At 47.3% G+C, this 15,454-nt stretch overlaps 1 protein-coding gene across 1 annotated transcript in view; it reads right to left on the reverse strand.

Annotated features, from left to right (window-relative positions):
- Positions 1–15,454, reverse strand: part of LOC142590571 (sodium-coupled monocarboxylate transporter 2-like) — a 183,409-nt gene that overhangs the window by 81,751 nt on the left and 86,204 nt on the right. Inside the window, exon 5 of the mRNA XM_075702856.1 lies at positions 3,296–3,453. Coding sequence (XP_075558971.1) covers positions 3,296–3,453 — 158 coding nt within the window. The remainder of the gene's footprint in view (positions 1–3,295; positions 3,454–15,454) is intronic.

A 15,454-nucleotide genomic window follows, 5' to 3' on the forward strand; every position in this document is an offset into this window, starting at 1 on the left:
TTGACTACACCTCTAATGACATATCAGACTCTGTGTGGCTCTGAATTCTTGAAGATGTAAGGCGAAATATTGAAGATGTTCAAGGGTATGATTTACCCCTATCAGAAAGAAGGTACTTAGCGCAGTTTGTATTTAGCGGCCGAGTCTGGTATGTTTGTCAAGTCGTACAGCCACCATTACGGGTTACTATGTCCTTGCAGTTCCTTCTTGGTGCCTTCTTCTGGTCGGGCCGTACAGAACTGGTCTGTCGCGCGGTGCTTGGGCAACCACGCTCTCGCGGTGGGTTCGCCTTCTCATCCGTGCCTGTCCGCTGCCGGCTGCTTGCTCTGCGATTTCTGCTCCATCTGTTACAGCATGATCAGTGCCCAGCGAACTCGCTTGCTATTTCCTTGGCAGACAAATTCGCTACGTGTTACCGGGCGTACACTTAAATCACGGACCAGAAGTGTTAAACGCACCTACATTTTACCGTACGGCCGTGGCCTTTTATCGCCACATACAACAGGTATGTCCTGATGTAGACGTTATCCAAAAACGTGTAGTAGATACTATGTCAGCCTTACTGCTTCCTCTAGTTCCCCCAGCACGCCAAGCACGTTCCAATAATGTTTCGTGGGATGCGATAACGGCGTCATTTCTGCCTGGCCACCTACGCGACTTCGTGTGGCGTCTAGGGTGGCAAGTGCTTCCAACTCGGGACAGGCTTGAGCGGTGGGGCGTTGTCCCATCTTCGCTGTGTCTCAATTGCCCCCTTCAAGAATCCAATAAACATGTACTGCTGCAATGCGTCGTTGCCAGGATATTTTGGAGGGCCGTTCATACTGGTTTTCGTGGCCTCGGAGTTAACCGCTTTACTACATCTGGTCGCTGCTCACGTGGCCGCTTAGCGCGACTTTTAATTGCGGCGGAGCCTTCTGTCAATGGCGTAACCGGTGCGAGGCAGTTGCCGCGGGACGTCGTCACCGCGCTTTGTTTCCACTAATGGGGAGGCTACTGAGCTACTGTCGTTTCTGTCGGAGGAGTTGTTCTTCCTTGGAGAAAAAGAGTTCCTTCGACAGTGGTCATGTCGTTTCCTGGCAGCGGCCGATGGGCAAGTATGGCTAAATTTTCGTCCAGCCTGGTTCTTGTAGCCAGACCATCGGAAGTATTCATTTAATGCACGTAGAATGCAGCTGCCCGTGATTACTGTGTGTGTGTCATCTCGTATACATGATTATTTTTGCATATACACATCTCGTGCACTTCACTTCAAAATTGTCTAAAGTGTCCTATCACGTCATCATTGTACATAACCGTTGTGTACACTGTATATATTGAATATCATTTTGTACATGTGGCATTTAGTTTATGTGTAACTGTACCTTTCCGTGGGTATATGTGTTTATAGGTTGGTGCGTGAGGACTCGGACATTACTTACGTTGAAAACGTGCTGTGTTTCGTTTCTTACATGTTATCGTCCCGGTGGAATTGTGCCGTGATTATGACTCAGTGTTCGTATCGTTTCTTTTCGAAATAAACTTTTTCTAAACACACTCCACGCAGCGGGAGCCGCAGCAACGGCAAACTGCATCGTAACGCCATGTACAGGCAGCATCTGGGATCATGTCGTCCGATAACGAAGCCTATCAATTGGCTGTCTCGATCCCAGATGCCGCCTGTAGGTGGCATCGCGATGCAGTGTGCCGCTGCTCCGGCTCCCGCTGCGTGGACTGCATGGAGTATACCACTTTTGTCGGCGCCTGTACATGTGTTGAATTTCGCGCAAAACTTTTGTTTCACGTGTAAGATTGGCAAAAAGAGAGGTTCTGCTATTTTCCAGCACCAATATTTTCCAGTATCGATTATTACATACGCGTTTCACACAGTGATATCAGGAAAGCGCATTGACTCGCGTAGCAGCTACAAACTTTTTTTTACAAAATATATGCCTGAGAAAGTATATTTCAACTTTTCTAAGTTTGAACTACACATGCTCAAAACCGATTTGAAGGGCATTCGTATACCGCAGGTGGCAGATGTATTTCTACATCTTGAGTACCTGGGTGTAAATCAGCGTTGAAAAATAAATAAACAGTGAGAGCGAAGCATGCACACAGCAACAACGTACCATAGAAAACTAAAGGTTTCGTGAGTGCGGTAGTATTAGTTGGGAACATTCAGGTTCAGTATTAAGCAACACGGGCATGAAAGTAATTTGTTCAGATCCTAGAAATACATTCCAACGTTTAAAGAAACTGAGTAAATCAGGCTAGACGCCCTTACAAAATTTTGGCAAATCCATACCAGCTTGAACGAGGAATGCTTAAAGCGTAATAGTCTCGAAAGAGCAAGCAAAAACTAAAGAGAACGCATTATAATTTGGATTCTTAAGTACAAATACCTTCACAAGTGCTAGCGAAACAACTAAAAAAAAATCAGAGAGCATATAGCGTGCATAATGAAACTGCGGGCAAGGAATTGAGGTCTTGTGGTCTTCTTTCTATACGCCTAATTGCGTAAGCGCCAGCATTAAGGAAAACTAAAAAAAATGCTTCAAGATACGCTATGTAATGCTTCCGCAACACACACGCCTCAAAGGCAGTCGTGAACACATTCTTGATAACTGCCGCATTATAGCACCACACTTCGATGTTCCTGATATATACTTTATGTCACGTGGGTGCTAGATGTGTGCTAGTACCATCTCTACCTTCAGGAGAAGAAATCTCGGATAATATACCCCGTTATTTGCACGATTAAAGGGAGTAAAGATAGCTGCAAATGAACATCAAAAGTTGCCGGAGCACACATTTGCGTTTTCCGCTTTCTTTTTTTTGTATGCCACGCCACGCAGGCTAGTATCAAACATTCAATCATGCCATACAAAAAAGTCAGGAATTTTCTATGACTAATATTTTATGTGTATTAAGATAACGTGCTCCTTCACAATTTGTTAGTGCATGTCGGTTTAAGAAGTGCTGCTCCCGTGCCTGCTTTCTTTCATCCTGTAATAAAGTGTTCGCTTTTCCACCCGACTGCTTCTACAATGTATACTGGGTTTCATTTATTTTACGTTTTAAAAATGGTATTCATGCGCGGTCAAAAATTATTTAAAAGTTGCTTGTTCAATGCTAGCCTAAACAAAGGCGGAATATAAATTGACTGGTCCTGTACAACTAATAGACATAAACTTTTAGTAAAAAGAACAAACCACGCTAATTGCTATATTTGTGTTCACGCATACTCTAACATTTTTTATATGTTGTAAAAAAAGGAAAAGACCATTTTCGTAGTGCTTTAAAAGTTCCTACTTACTCTCCCATGTACATCCTCATGTCGATATCGCTCAGTGGCTGCACGGTTGAGTTTGCAGACAGCGAGTCCACCATGATCTTTCCAAGCACAATGGTAGGGCCGACCAAGATAATAATGAACTGCATGCAATCCGTCCATACCACTCCACGGAGGCCTCCCTAAAGAAATCACATAGCACGTAAGCTGGCGCAAGTTAAGACTAGACGGGTAGTTTTCTCTCCTAATAAAGACCATATTCTTGCCTTAGACTCCCTACGCTTCCCATATCCAACAGTACAAAAAACTTATAAAATTAGGCAATCAATATCCTCACATTTTAGAGAGACAGTTTAATTAAAGCGTAATATTCTCGAAAGAGCAAGCAAAAACTAAAGAGTGAGCATTCTAATTTGGATTATTAAGCACAAATACCTTCACAAGTGCTAGCAAAACAACTAAAAAATCAGAGAGCATATAGCGTGCATAATGAAACTGCGGACAAGAAATTAAGGAAAGCACAAAAGACCGCTTTGTTTTTATTGAGCCAATATAATTCCGAATGAAGGTAATAGGTAAAAAATAAATCGGAATGCACATAGCGTGATTACACACCAGCGGGCAAGGAAGCATGGAAACCACAAAAGACCACTTTTGTTCTATCGGGCCAATATATTTCCAAATTAAGGTAATAGGTACGACGATATTTTCGTTCCCAATGAAGAAAAATGTAAATAAATCTATGGAATGCGCCTTGCCACTACATGGAAGGGAACCTACAACCGCAACTGAGAACTGCGGCGATCTTCCAGTTCATCTATAGTGAACGTTTCATTTTGTTGGACTGCCGCCTAAAGGCATCTTTAATGGAGCATTAGGAAGAACAACTCATGGTGTTTGTAACGGATGTAGACTACATGTTAAAGCACATGCGTCACGTAGTGCACGACGCATGACCGAAGAGCATGAAAGTAGCCGATATTTCCTTCTATGCATAATGAGACATTCGTGATTATGGAGCACACAGTGTAAAAATGAGGCAGAGTTGGAAGAAGCCTGACGAACAAGCCCTGGCTTTCAACAGACGTTTATTTGAAACGGGAGGGAGAATATACAGCGTAATTTTACTGTAAGTACGAATGCCACATAGCCTTGACAGTAAAAGTGGGGCACGCAATTACTCAAATATTTCGCGGCGAATGCAACAGGGAACGGTAGAAAAATTCGTTGCGCGCTTCGCATATCTAGTATTCGATTTTTCGGATATGAGCGCCTTCTCTGAATGGCCTGGCCGTGGTCTGCGCCTTCACGCGCCATCTTGATCGGTCCATTAGCTCGACCGGACCGATCGAACTGATGCACGAACAGACGGAAGAGCAATATGAGTGCGCGTGGAAAGCACACAAGCACGTGGGAATATTCGGCCGATTAGCGACCTAAACGCAGGCTTATCGCAACGCAAGTTCTGTCACCAAACATTTAGATTCAAGCCGATCCGAACTCTCTACCCACACGCAAGCACAGAGGCACGCGTGATCGCGGTAGTTCTCAGCTGGGCGACCACGGAACCTAACAATGCTTCAATGGCCGTTAATCACTGATGAGCTACCCCTGGGAACATCGTAACGACAAGCTTTCTGCTACGGTTTGCGGTCCGTTGTCACATCGAACGGTGGCGAATTGTCACGGCCACGCCATTGGTGACACTGTCTATTTTGCGCACAATTGGTGCAACGTCGTTCGTAGTCGACGACTAAATTTACGGCTTCTTATTCGCCGCATATATACTACCAGCGGTCGCGCGACCCTCAGAAAGCGGACAGACCGCCTCACCAAAGGCAGTGAGAGCACGGGATGACCACTGCGTATTTCACGGCTGCCCACTTTGGGAAGCACCGCTTGATGGCCCCTTGTGCCTAACGCCGTTCCTTGGACCACAGCAGTATCTTTCCGCAGCGACGCTTCACAAGATTAACTTTCGAATTACATGGCAGGCTCGGAAAAAACACGCGACAGCACGATTATCCCCGGCTGAATACGCATTTACACAGGTGTAAAATGGTTGCAGAGCAGGAAAAAAACGAAAACAAAGGGGAAGGGGCGCATCGCGTGAACTTGCCCTGGGCCTCCGCATTTGAGAACTGTTTACCATCGGCGCCGATGACCGCACAGAGCGGTGCCCAGTACCCGCAGCGGTAGCTTAGTGGCTATGGTGTTGGACTGCTAATCACGAGGTTGCGTGATTGAGACCCTGCCTCCGCGGTCGAATTTCAATGGGGGCGAAATGCGAAAACAGCCGTTGGCTTAGATTTAGGTGCACGGTAAAGAACCTCAGGTGGGCCCAATTTCCAGTCTCCCACCACGGAGCGCGTCATAATAAGATCGTGGTTTGGGCACGGAAAACCCCATAATATTAGCGGGGCCCAGCGACGTGATGCACATTCCCCGATTTTGTCGGCTGCGCAGATTGGCCTTATCAAGCTGATGATAAACCACAGAGACCACATGCATAAAGATGAAAGAACAATTGCTGTTTTCCAGAAGAAAACTCGACATGCATACTTTCTATGGAAGACTCACAGGATTGCCAATAAACGGGCCCTGAACCATGTTTTATCCTAGACGAGAAAAGCATTTCAAGTTAAATTTGACTATTTCAGAAAAACTTTGCGGCACAAAGTTCAGCAATATATTGCGAAGAAGCTGAGTTCTTGGCAATCAAACATACCGTTGGCGGTGCTTCCGCTCCATCTTCAATGATTTGCACTGCGAAGGCTACGGCGGAGTAAGATGTGCCCAAAACGCTCCGCCTACTGAACGTTGCCATGGTGCGCAGTTAAAAATTGAGTCTCAGTGTTTACGTAAACACCATTATTTCCGATTTTTTGGGCCAACGACGCGTCCATGTCCAGGAATTCTGGGCATTATCCGTCGGAACTTTACAGAAATGCAGAAGTATAATTCAATTGGAAAAAATGTTTTTTTCAAAGTTATATTTCAGAATATCGGCTGACGGTCAAAAAGTTTCAACTGACTACAATAGGGTAGTCCCTTCTAACAACGTATACATTTTGACAATTATTGGGAACAATGGTGGTGCCTTAAAGCAGCTCAGACAGGGGCGATGAATTCCCACGACATGAGAAAATCGTCTTGCACCCCTCCCGGAAGAGGGCGCATCGAATTGAGGAAGCGCCAAATTTAAACCGCGAAACAATTTATTGCAGTTGGCATTGAGACGATAATGGTAGAAGGATTAGTATGTAGTCTGTTTGCACGCGCAGGTTTTTTGAGAGGCAGCCAAGATGGTAGATAGTGGTTATGCGTGTGCATGTCTTGAGATTGCCTGGGTATGGTAGTATGCGAGTGTGCGCTCTGTGTATGTGTGTGCGGATATGTGCCTCGGTATTTGCGTTTGTATGCACGCGAGTGCGTGCGTCCGTGTGTGAGCGTTCGCGACGTGTGTGAATGCCTGCGTGTGAGTGCGCGTGTGCGTGCGGTGTGCGCGCGCTTGCGATATATGCGTGGGCGCCTGTGAACGTGTGCGCGTGCCAACATGTGTTTTTCGACTTTCAGCGTGCACGAGTGCAAGCGAATGTGTGCGTGTTTGTGTGCGCATGAATGACTTTACGTGCGTATTGTTTGTGCGTGGGTGTGTGTGCATGCGCGCGCGCGTACGACGGATAGAGAGAGTACGTGCGTGTGAGGAAGCGTGCGCTTGTGCGCGAGGGAGACAGAGAGTGTGTTTGTGTGTGTACGAGGGGGAGAGAGCGTGTTCATGCAAGAGGGAGATAGAGAGTGTTTGTGTGTCTGTGTGCGTGCGAGGGAGACAGTGTGCGCCTGCTAGTGCCTGCGTACTTGCTTATGCATGCACAAGAGTGCGTGTATGCGTTTGTCAGCGTTCGAGGCGTGTGTGCATACGTGAACGTGTGCGCGCATGTTAGTGCATGTGTGTGTGCGCTTGCGCGCTTGCGGTGTGTGCCTGGCGGTGAGTGAATGTGCACGAGTGCTGCCGTTCGTGTTAGTACTACAGCATGCATGCCTGGGGACAAAATTCTGCGTGTTTGTGTGCGCATGGATATCTGTGCGTGCGTGGAGAGAGTGTGTGTGCGTTTGTGCGAGGGAGAGTGTGTGTATGCGTGTGAGTGCGAAGGTGTTTGTATGTTTGCTGGTGTGACCGAACATTTTTTTTGCTTGCACCTACACTTGGAAGCTAATGCGATGTGGAGACCATTAAAACCCCTATTTAAATCCACGAGAGAAGAACAAATGACACTGCATTTGTAGCATTATCTCTTTCTGAAAGCGAAACCAACAAAAAAAGCGCCTCTGACGTCAGTATTGCCACCTTTGGCTGGCACGGCCCCGTAAGAAGCTTCCAAGCGGTTTCCCTTCGTTACCTTGCTTCTGTCGGCGGCAGCGCATCTTGAGGGCAATGACACGCTAACTCTGCACTATCATTCAATCATGTAGCGTTTCTGTGACTAAGCAAGCTTTTGGCAGTGCACGATAGTTGCTACATTGACGTTTCGACTTTAAACGCCTTGCCTTCGGGAAAACAATGTGAATATTAATCGACATTACGGTAGAAAATGCACGGTACGCTAGACTTATTACATTTCGTCGCCGTGGAAATTCGGCCTCCTCAGCTGGCATTCCAACCCACACCCTCGGACTTAGCGGCGCAACGCCAAAGTCACTGCTTTAGGGTGGCTAGAACTGGAAGGCGTGAAAACTGGCATCTCCAAGCTTGTCGGGATGCGCATCACTTCAACGTGGCACTGTCATCGCGGGAGGGGGGGGGGAGGACTGGAGAGCAGTGAATTAGGGTCTGCTTTATCTTGCATGAGTAATTGACAAAGCGCACAATAGAAGGTCCCCGGACTGATGTATGATGAGGACATTCTGCCACTAGCGGACAGTGCGTGTGATTTAGACACTTGCGAATATTTGTGGCAACGCAGCGACAGACCTAGGTCTTACGTTTAGCATAGAGAAATCGGTAATTATGATCTTTCATGAAAAGAGGAATAATTACATGGTGCCAGTTAGGCAATATGTCATACCCATAGTCCAACAACGCAAGTACCTACGCGTACATATATGGTGTGTCCCACGTAACTTGAGCCAAAGAATAAGAATATGAAAATGCACGTAGCTAGACAGAACAAAGGTAGTTTCGTTTGCCGTCGCTTGATGATACCCAGATATTTTCTGCATTCCACCGGCTTTCTCTTGCTAATAGCGTGCTATATAAAAGTGGTTTAGTGAGCTTGAAAGAAGCCCACAAATCCACGCAAAAATGCCGCAAGACTGGACGTTCGAGGCACTTTACGTGTATTCATGGGCTTCGTTCGCTTTTGGAACAACACTTTTATGTGGCGGAGCAACAGAAATCTGCATCGGCAGTTTTTCATTGTTGCTGTACGATTTTCTCATTTAGAGTTTCCATATACTTATAATATTTGAGAAGTTGAATAATTAAGACTAATTATCTAATTAGGTGGAATATTTGAGTATTTATAAGCGACGGCAAGCAACACTACCTTCGTTTGGTCCAGCTACTTTGCATTTACATATTTTTATTGTTTGGCTCACGCTACTTGGGACACCCTGTATTCACATTTTTTTACGATGGGTATGACTCGCTGTTGAATTGAAACCATGTAATTATTCATCTTTTCCTTAAAGATCATAATTCACGATTTCTCTGTGCAAAACTAAGGCCTAGGTTTGTCGCTGCGTTGCCAGAAATATAGAGTCCACATGAGAGAGAGGGTGATTACGCAGATGAAGAGGCGCTATTGTTTGCGGCAATAAAGGGGGTTATCTGATTAATTGAATAATTATTTCATTCACTCATTAAGAAAATGGCGAACCGCGCACCGGGAGAAGCACGTCTTCCCACCTCGTGAAAGGGGCGAGGGACATCAAGAGACAAAATGAGAAGAGTCCCGGTGGCAGGTGAACTCTCAATTAAAGGTCTAGTGTATACAAGAGGGCGTTGGTGAAACCAGTAGAATTCAAGTGTAGATGCGTCATGTGGCGAAAAAACGATTGCACTCACCACCCGACACCCGTCCTTTGCAGTGGTATAGGCGACCGCAGTTCATGGTAATAAACGCCTCCTGGATACCATTCTTGGCAAGTATTTCGTCATTGGCCATACCTCCTTGCGTATTTCTTAGAGGCAGGCGTTATGAAATACAACTCCGTTCTCGTGACAACTTACAAATTATAGAACGAGTCGCACTTTTGACTCTTGAGATTGTGGGAATACTAACAATATGGGTTCAGCAAAACACTATTCAAAAGTGGCAGTTTGGAATAGCGTATCTTGGCTTACATGCGTAGGAGAGATACGTTACATACGTTAAACGTAAGCAACACTACCGCATGTGCCCGTCCTTTCAGAACAGGGCCGTAGAAAGGGAGGGGGGGCCTTATGGCGCTTCAGCCTCCCCCCCCATTATTTTTTCGGGCTATCATGCGCTGCTGACCAAAACCACTCCTGGCGCTGGAGATCATGCGGCATTTGGTCTAGAATGACCTTTTAAATTCTCGAAAGGACATTTCAGCGCGAACATTGCGAAATGGGGCTGGACTTCGCGGCAACGCCCATACACCGGGAATCACATACCGTAAGGCAAGGAGCCCCATCCGAGCCAAGTGTCAAGGGCGTTTTGATGGTGAGCGGGCTCATGGCGGCTTCTCGCCGAGGCCGCAGAATCTACGCAGCTCATAGATTTCAATTCTGAAACTGTATGGGTATAAGGTTCTCAGAAACTGGCTGATGTACACTGACTTTTCTAATGTCGTACATTGGACCATACAACGAGACAAGCCAAATGAACACACTATCAGACAAGTTGACAAAGCACGAAGCGAGGTCTGATGAGCCGAAGCATTGTGTTGGTTCATTTGTGTCGTCATGTCACGGAAAAGAATATCAACATTCTTCTTCACCTGCGCAATATCGAGACACCAAAACCACCAAAGGTAACTATGTTCTTATTCATTTTTATAATTTGACTTCTATACGAGAGGGCACATTGAGCCTCCTCAATTTTTTTTCGGTACCCGCGGGTTACCGGGAGCATCCAAAGCGGATGCGTTTTTCTTGTGTTGCCTCGACCACCGTGCGGCCCACTTCGATGCGCGTTCGTTTTGCTCTGGCCGAGTGGATTTTTGTCTGGCAGAGGTTCGGAAACTTTCAGTTTAGTAGACGAGAAAACGAAACAACGTATTGTCGCTCGCCGCCAGCACTTCGTGGACTCGACGTATTGCAACGCGTTCGCTTGAGCGGAACCTCTCCGCAAAGTCTTGTCCCACCGGTGTAACATACCGAGCAGTATGCGTATGGTTCTCTGTGCGCCAAGCGTCGCATGTTTTATTCGCTATTCCTTCGATAGCCACATTGGAGGCGCAAAGTAGGCGTTCCATGGTGGCCAACATGCTTTCCTTGCAATTTTTCTCACTGCCGTGCCTCCTCCTCGCAAAAAAACTTAAAAAAAAACATTGTTGCGGCGCAGCGAATTCCCGCATGGTAAAAGTTTGATTTTTTTACTTGTTTTGCGGAAAGTAATGGGCCACGGGATGCTTCAGCTGCTGCATCGTCTTATCATATTATTGCGATAGTTGTTATATTGTTACGCGGGAGAACATATATGCAATTACAACATATACAGTTACGAGTGTGTAGTGACGAGGGTAACCCAATCAACCAATCTTCGAGACACTTCAATCTTCATTTCACCTGCCAACCTGATTTTCCCCACAACGGCACAAACTCGTACGTGACATTAACCCCCAAGCGGCGTAAGAATCGTCTCGATGCTTCCTAACGCGTCGAATCAGCGTGCGAGATACAGGGCTTGAGTCCCGAAACGTGCACGATATCATTGCTTGGTGGGGTAGAAGACGTCGAAGCCACAGATGATATCTCATATGTGAGGCCAGTGACTTGGCGAAGAACTCGGTACTGCCCGACGTATCGCGGCAGCAGTTTTTCGCAGAGGCCAACATGACGTGAGAGTAATCAAAGAAGGACAAGTGCCCAAAGGCTGAAATGAGAATCCAGACGACGACTGTCGTAACGATGCCTTTGGATAGTCTGAGACGCCAGAAGGATATCACGGGCAATGCGACGTGCTGTATGGCGTCGTGAGCGTAGAACGTGGTAGTGTTGGCATGGGAAGGGAGCAGCGAGTCAAGAGGCAGGAGCGGGACACGGCCATATAGTAGATATAATGCAGAATAACCAGTAATATCGTGACACGACGGATTGTATGCAAACGTCACGAAGAGTAAGGAGCAGTCCCGATCCCGGCGATCATCAGACACGTACAGGCAGAGCATGTCCGTCAGTGCACTGTTGAGAGGCTCGGTAAGTCCCTTTGTCTGTAGATGGTATGCCGCCGTAAACTTTTGCGACATTGAGCAAGAGCGAAGAAGGTCGTCGACAACCTTAGAAAGAAAGCAGTGGCCTTTATCAGTGAGTGGCTGACGTGGGGCACCATGATGTAGGATCACTTCATGGACAAGAAAATCAGCGACATCAGTTGCGCAGCTCATAGGGAGGGCCTGCGTTATGGCATAACGCGTGGTATAGTCCTTCGCAACGGCCCCCCTTTCTTGCCCGAGGATGAAGTTGTAAATGGGCCAAGGAGGTCCCGGCCGACGTGGAAAAATGGCTCACTGGGGATATCTATAGGCTGATGGTACCCAACGGGAGACAATGAAGGCTTCTTGCGGCGCTTGCAAAGTTTGCAGGCAGGGACGTAGCCTCGAACAGAGTGATATGGCCCAGGTCGAAACAATCGCCTGCCCACACGGTCGTGCGTACGGGAGACACCCAAATGACTAGCGGTGGGCACATCTTGTAACTGTGAGAGAATTGTCGAGCGCAGATGCTGTGGAACGACGGGAAGCAGTCCAGCCCCGTGTGGATGCATATTGCGTCTGTATAAAGTCCCGTGCTCGAGAACAAATATACGGAGGGAAATGTCCTGTTGCTCCCAGGTGAGGCGTTCGATGATGGATCGCGAATATGAGTCACGACGCTCCTCGTCGGCGATGCGGGAGAAGTGGCAGATCGACAAAACGCAGGTATCTGTATCGGTTTCGGTGCCATCGGTGGGTCGACAGGATAGCGGAAGAGGCAGTCGGCATCCGTATGTAGCCGCCGAGATTTGTAGGACATGCAAAACGTGTACTCTTGCAGGCGTAAAGCCCAGCGGCCAAGACAGCCTGCCGGGTCTCCGAGTGAGGATAGCCAACATAAGGCATGATGATCTGTCACGACGGTGAAATGTCGACCGAAGAGGTAAGGGCGGAACTTAGCCATGGACAAAACAAGCCCAAGCATTCACGTTCTGTTAAGGAAAAGTTGGGTTCTGGTGCTGAAAGAAGACGGTTAGTATACGCGATCATGCGATTGGGGTTTCGCTGTCGGTTGGGAGAAGAGAGCGTCAATGCCATGGCAGCTTGCATCAGTGCGAACTTCATTGTAGGCATGCGGAACAAAATGACCCAACACGGGTGCATTGATAAGGCGACTGACAAGCGTGGAAGATGCTACAGCCTGGTCGGGCCCACAACGAGAAGTGGCGTCCTTTTTGAGGGGGTCTGTGAGAGGATGAGTGATTTCAGCAAGCTTCTAGATAAATCGCCGAAGTTGGGAATACAGCCAGAGGAAACTTCCGACATTGGTAGAAGAACTCGGAAGTGGAAACTAACCAACGGCGCGAATTTTATCAGGCTCAGGCAGGACGCCAGCAGCGTTAACCAAGAGACCAAATAAAAAAAAATTATGGGCTTTAACGTGCCAAAACCCCTTTCTGATTATGAGGCATGCCCTAGTGGAGGACTCCGGAAATTGCGACCACCTGGGATTGTTTAACGTGCACCTAAATCTAAGTGCATGGGTGTTTTCGCATTTTGCCCCCACCGAAATGCGGCCGCCATGGCCGGGATTCAATCCCGCGACCTCGGGCGGAGCTGCCCAACACCAGAGCCTCTGAGCAACCACGGCGGGTGCCCAAATACTCGTATTTGGTGGTGGCCGGAATGGAATTTTGCAGAATTGAGTTGTAGGCCAGCTCGTCGACAAACAGCAAGGATGGCTGACAGTCGGTGGAGATGGCTCTCAAACGTCGGTGATAAAATAATGCCGCCATCAAGGTAGCAGAGGCATGTGGTTTATTTGAATCCGCGCAGAAGAGCCAACCATGCGCTAGAAGGTAGCAGGGGCATTACAGAGTCCGAAAAGCGTCACTTTAAACTGGTAGAGACGATCTGGGGAGACGAAGGCGGTCTTTTCGCGATCTCGTTCATCCAATGCGATTTGTGAGTTACCAGAGCGCAAATCAATTGACGAAAAATACCTGGCACCGTGTAAGCAGTACAGCGGGTCATCAGTGCCAGTAAGCGGATACACTCCTTTTTGGTAATCTTATTTGATGACAATAATCGATACAAAATCTCCCGGTGTTGTCCTTTATAACCAGAACAACACGTAACACCCACAGACTGCAGGAAGCCTCGATATTTTTGGCGAGCATTTTGTCCGCCTCCGCTTGGATCACCTGGCGTTCAACGGCAGACACACGATAGGGTCTCAGGTGTCTAGGAGGAGCTCCACCAGTGTGGATTGGATGGGTGGAGACATGGGTTCGATCTAGCGGGCGATTGCCAAAATCAAAGATGTCTTCGTAGGACATAACAATGCGGTGAAGGTCGTCGCCGTAAGCAGGTTGTTGATCAGTAGCTATCATTGGCGTAAACTTGTCATTGCGTGAAGTAGGAGGGGCAGAAGCTGCAGCAGTGTCGAATCGTGGTTCGGGCGTAAGAGCAGCTACTTCACAGTCTTCCAAAGAGGATAACACAGCGTGAGATACACCCGCAGAAAGCACTTGCCGACACGAACCACAGTTCAGAGGAGGATACCACACTCCATTGTTGGCAAGAGTTACAATTGAGCTCGGTAGTGCTAGTTGATGTGCCAGGAGGATGTCATCGAGTGGGGACACCACGTAAAGGCCATCTAGAAGTAGCGGAGAAGGTGACATGAGGACATAAGTCGCAGCATCAGGTTGTAGTCGATGAAATTTAGTAGAACGAAGTCAGGACTTGTGGTCGTCGGTCGGGTCGGCAAAGTAGTGGGGCAGTTCAAGGCGAATGGTGCCGGTTGCGCAGTCAATAAGTGCAGAATGGGCAATCAGAAAGTCGATTTCAAGAGTTACTTCATGTGGACACTCGGCCAGTACAGGGATCAGGACTAACACTTGACGGCCGGCAATGGTAATGCGGGCGGCGCACATTCCTCTCACGGCGGTTGTACTGCCATTAGCTACTCAGACGGCATGCGTCTGGGCAGGTGCAGGACTTTACGGAGACAGCTACGAAGAGCGGATCTCATAACCGACATCTGAGCGCCAGTATTGGGAGGGCTTGAACGGGTACATCATCAACAAAAATTTAGACAAGGTACGGTCAAGCAGCAGGGGTCAGCAGAGGTTTTGCAGCCCGAGTCTTCAATGCAGCCTCACCTCCAGGAGCTGCATTGTTTAGTTTCCCTCCTGCTTTTTATATGTGCTCTCTGTTGCGAATATAATTTCTGTGCAACTACAATACACCACCGGTGACAGCTGCTCCTGCGTAATACATTGTAACAAAGGATAGCGTCATAGAGATATCCCTGGTCGTCGCATATGTACAAAAATGTAAACAACGTTCCCGAATGACAGAGAGAGAGAAATGCCAATAAGATAAAGGCAGGGAGCTTACCAAAATTTCTTTGAAATATTTGTCCTCAACTTGCTAGAAATAATTTCACGGCCTTTACACTTTTCAAATCAGCGGCCCGCACTGCTTTGCTGACTGATATAGTTCTAATGTTCGTGTGATACTTCTTTTTTACTTATAGATAGACAGAAAAATGGAAGCATTGATATCAGTTATTTCGGGCATAATTTTCGAGACATGGTAGTATATTCTTCTATAAAATAAATTCAATCTTTACTTGTCTTGACAGTGCGTAGCGTTCAAGAATTCGTTTGCAGCATATTTGGCAATTGCAATGCAGTTATAATTATTGTATTTGATGCCTCGACAAATTCTATAAGGAGGAAGCCAAGCTGCAACGTGAGCCACCCTGCCCTCCCCCAAAGGAAATTTCTGGCT

The sequence above is a fragment of the Dermacentor variabilis genome, chromosome 8 (assembly GCF_050947875.1).
Source record: "Dermacentor variabilis isolate Ectoservices chromosome 8, ASM5094787v1, whole genome shotgun sequence".
Lineage (NCBI taxonomy): Eukaryota > Metazoa > Arthropoda > Arachnida > Ixodida > Ixodidae > Dermacentor > Dermacentor variabilis.